This window comes from Phytophthora infestans, genomic scaffold (assembly GCF_000142945.1).
Source record: "Phytophthora infestans T30-4 supercont1.2299 genomic scaffold, whole genome shotgun sequence".
NCBI lineage: Eukaryota > Oomycota > Peronosporomycetes > Peronosporales > Peronosporaceae > Phytophthora > Phytophthora infestans.
Window position 1 is genome coordinate 98 of NW_003306368.1, and position 2,990 is coordinate 3,087.

Consider the following 2,990-nt stretch of genomic DNA (forward strand, 5'->3'; position numbering starts at 1 on the left):
AACGGCTCAACCGTCGGTGTGCCGCGACGCAGTGTATGTAGCCGTAATCTTGCGCCCAGGCCTAGCATCAAGGGTTCGAGAAGACGTACGGAGAGGCACCTGAGCAATAGAGGGAGAAGGTTTCGCATGTGACGTTGGCGATAAAGGAGGAGATGGAACACGCAGTATGATAAGAGAGGTCGCCGTAGGCGAAGGATTCGGACTCCGACTCCTCCTCGGCCGAGCAGGACCAAGATTGCTGCAATTACCATCAGAATCTTCTCCGTCATCGTCGTCAGTTGGGCTTGAATGCTCGGTAGGTGGTGGAACATCACCGCCTCCACTAGTATAAACAGCTCGAACATCCACCGAAGGTTCAACGTGATCATCGTCGTCTCCACTATCATCATCATTACCATCGTCGTCAATCTCCATGGAATAATCCGCCGAGGACACACTTGGTACGGGAATCGTTGGAATAGTCGGAGCCGGCTTCGAGGACTCGGAGGCTTGTGGAGCAGCTTTGACAGAGATAGACCCTGCTGTAGAAACCACGCCCGAGATTTCATTCCAATGAATATGAAGTTGCATACCTCGTTGCAGCTCTGAGATATCTACTGCAACAAGGCTACCATACCAGTGATATTGCGATCCTCACGCCTTATGTCGGTCAGCTCATGAAGCTTCGATCTGCTTTGCGAGGGCAGTTTATATTAGAGCTGAACGAACTCGATTTGGAGGAAATTCAACGCACTTTTGACGATGACGAAGACGACGACACGGAGGAGACTGGACACGATAGCTCTGCTGCCTTAGGAGCGACTAAGAAGGAGCTATCCGGTGCTATTCGTGCCGCTACTATCGACAATTTTCAAGGGGAAGAAACCACCGGCTGTTTTTTGTGGGCGAGTCCGGTGCGTAGCCACACGAAAGTTCCCGCCCGAAGGAAGGATTGGAATTTCTGAAAAACTCCCAAACGAAATTTACGCTCCTTCTCTCCCGAATGAAGCATGGATTGATCCTTGTGGGTCATGGCGAGTTGCTACGTGCAAAGTCTCCACTGTGGCAAAAAGTGCTCGACCAACTGCAAAGCGATGGCTGCTATGGCAAAGGGCTGCCCTTACACTGCCAACAACACCCAGACTACCAACGTATCGCGGCGAACCCGTCCTCATTTGCTTTGCTAGCCCCCGATGGAGGCTGTTTACGTCCTTGTGGAAGAAGATTACCACGTTGTGGACACGCGTGTCCGAAGTTATGTCACGTGGATCAACCGTCTCACAGAGCTGTCTACTGCACACAGCCATGTCCACGACTCCAAGAAGGTTGCGGACACGTGTGTCCTGGCGTCTGCGGTGACGCATGTGGACGATGCGAAGTGCTGGTGGGCTCGATTGCTCTTCCTTGTGGCCACACTTACAGGAACGCGCGGTGCTTTGAGGCCAAGATGCCCTCAAAGCTGAAGTGCAAAGCTCCCGTGGAACAACTCTCGTTCCGGAAAGGGTGGAAACCTGCCAGCGGTTTAACTGTTAACAATAACCAGGGTCCAATGGCACGCTTAAATGCGGGGCCGTTACTTCCTCGTGGCCACCCCTGGTCTCGCCAAAGGTAAGGGACGTGTTGGCCAAAACCCTAAAAGTTCCTGGGAGGAAAACCTGAAACGGAATTACCCAATTAAACCCCTGAAAACGGGGCGGGGCCAAAAATGTGTGAGCGAATGCTGCCGTGCTGCCACAGATGTCGAGGAATTTGCCATGGAGCAGCGCTCTGCCCACCATGTCAAGGTATATGTGACGTGTTCAGCTGCGAACATGGGTCTTGCAATCATCCGTGCAGTGATCCGTGTGCTGCATGTACTGAACGGTGCAGTTGGAGCTGCAAGCACAGTGGAGAATGCTCTCTACCCTGTGGCGCTCCATGCAACCGGCGTCTATGCGATCTTCGATGCACGAAGGCGCTCACATGTGGTCACCAGTGTCCAAGTGTCTGCGGAGAAGACTGCCCTTCACGCGAGTTTTGTCATATCTGTGGGGATGACGACGTGAAACAACGTGTGGCTGACGTGATTCTCTTCCAGACATATGGAGAAATTGATCCGTCAGAAGACCCTGTTCTGGTCCTTCCGTGCTGTTCAATGGTCTACACGATGGCTACACTTGATGGCACACTTGAAATGAGCACGTACTACGACAGCAATGGGAAACCTGTTGGTCCGCTTCCTAGGGGGTATATCGATACACCTCAGTGTCCGAACTGTAAGAAGCCGATCCGTGGACTCCGTCGCTATGGTCGCGTAACCAAAAGAGCCGCGATCGATGCCGCTGAAAAGAATTTTATTACTCACTCTCTGCGTCAGATTAAGTCACTTCAAGAGCGTGCAAACGCAGTGATTGAGACTGGAGATCTGACTCGCGATAAAACGTTGCGGCACGACCTTCGTATGTTTGGCGCAGCCGTGGCAAGACCACCCTGTCAGAAAGCATTTGAGGCGTGTGTGGCTCTGCTGACGAAGGCCAGAGGAGGCCAAGGTGGTGGAGATGTGACCATTGATCTGAGTATGCTTCCCGTACCCAACTCAAAGTTTCCGTATCGTGGATTCTTCTTCCATCTCTCTGCGCAGCTCTCACAGTTATCTACTGGTGTAGGCAAAAAGGAATCATCGCGATATGCACGACAGGCGGTTGACGAGTTTGAGAAAGGGTCTTTTTCAATGCAAGCAGGAGAAGCGCGACTCGTGCTGGTGCAGATTCTACTCGCGAATGCACAAGAAGAACTTTGCGTGAATAAATACCCAATAAATCATATTTACCTCGAATTACATGATATTTTACTCCAGGTAAATCTTTTACCCGACCACCTCTAATTAATACAATTGAATGCTCTTGTAAAGTATGTCCTATACCCGGAATATATGTAATTATCGTATACCTACTAGATAAATGGACTTTTGCTACTTTACGCATAGCTGAATTCGGTTTTTTTGGGGTTGTATTATAAACTTTAAACAAATA

At 50.6% G+C, this 2,990-nt stretch overlaps 1 protein-coding gene across 1 annotated transcript; it reads left to right on the forward strand.

Moving 5' to 3' along the window:
* Positions 1 to 656: 656 nt before the first annotated feature.
* Positions 657 to 2,673, forward strand: PITG_22311 (uncharacterized protein; the record flags this gene model as incomplete). The annotated part of the gene is made up of 4 exons (XM_002909837.1): positions 657 to 911; positions 989 to 1,456; positions 1,694 to 2,618; positions 2,669 to 2,673. The coding sequence occupies 4 exons, from the start codon at positions 657 to 659 to the stop codon at positions 2,671 to 2,673; spliced, it is 1,653 nt and encodes a 550-aa protein (XP_002909883.1).
* Between the last annotated feature and the right edge of the window lie 317 nt (positions 2,674 to 2,990).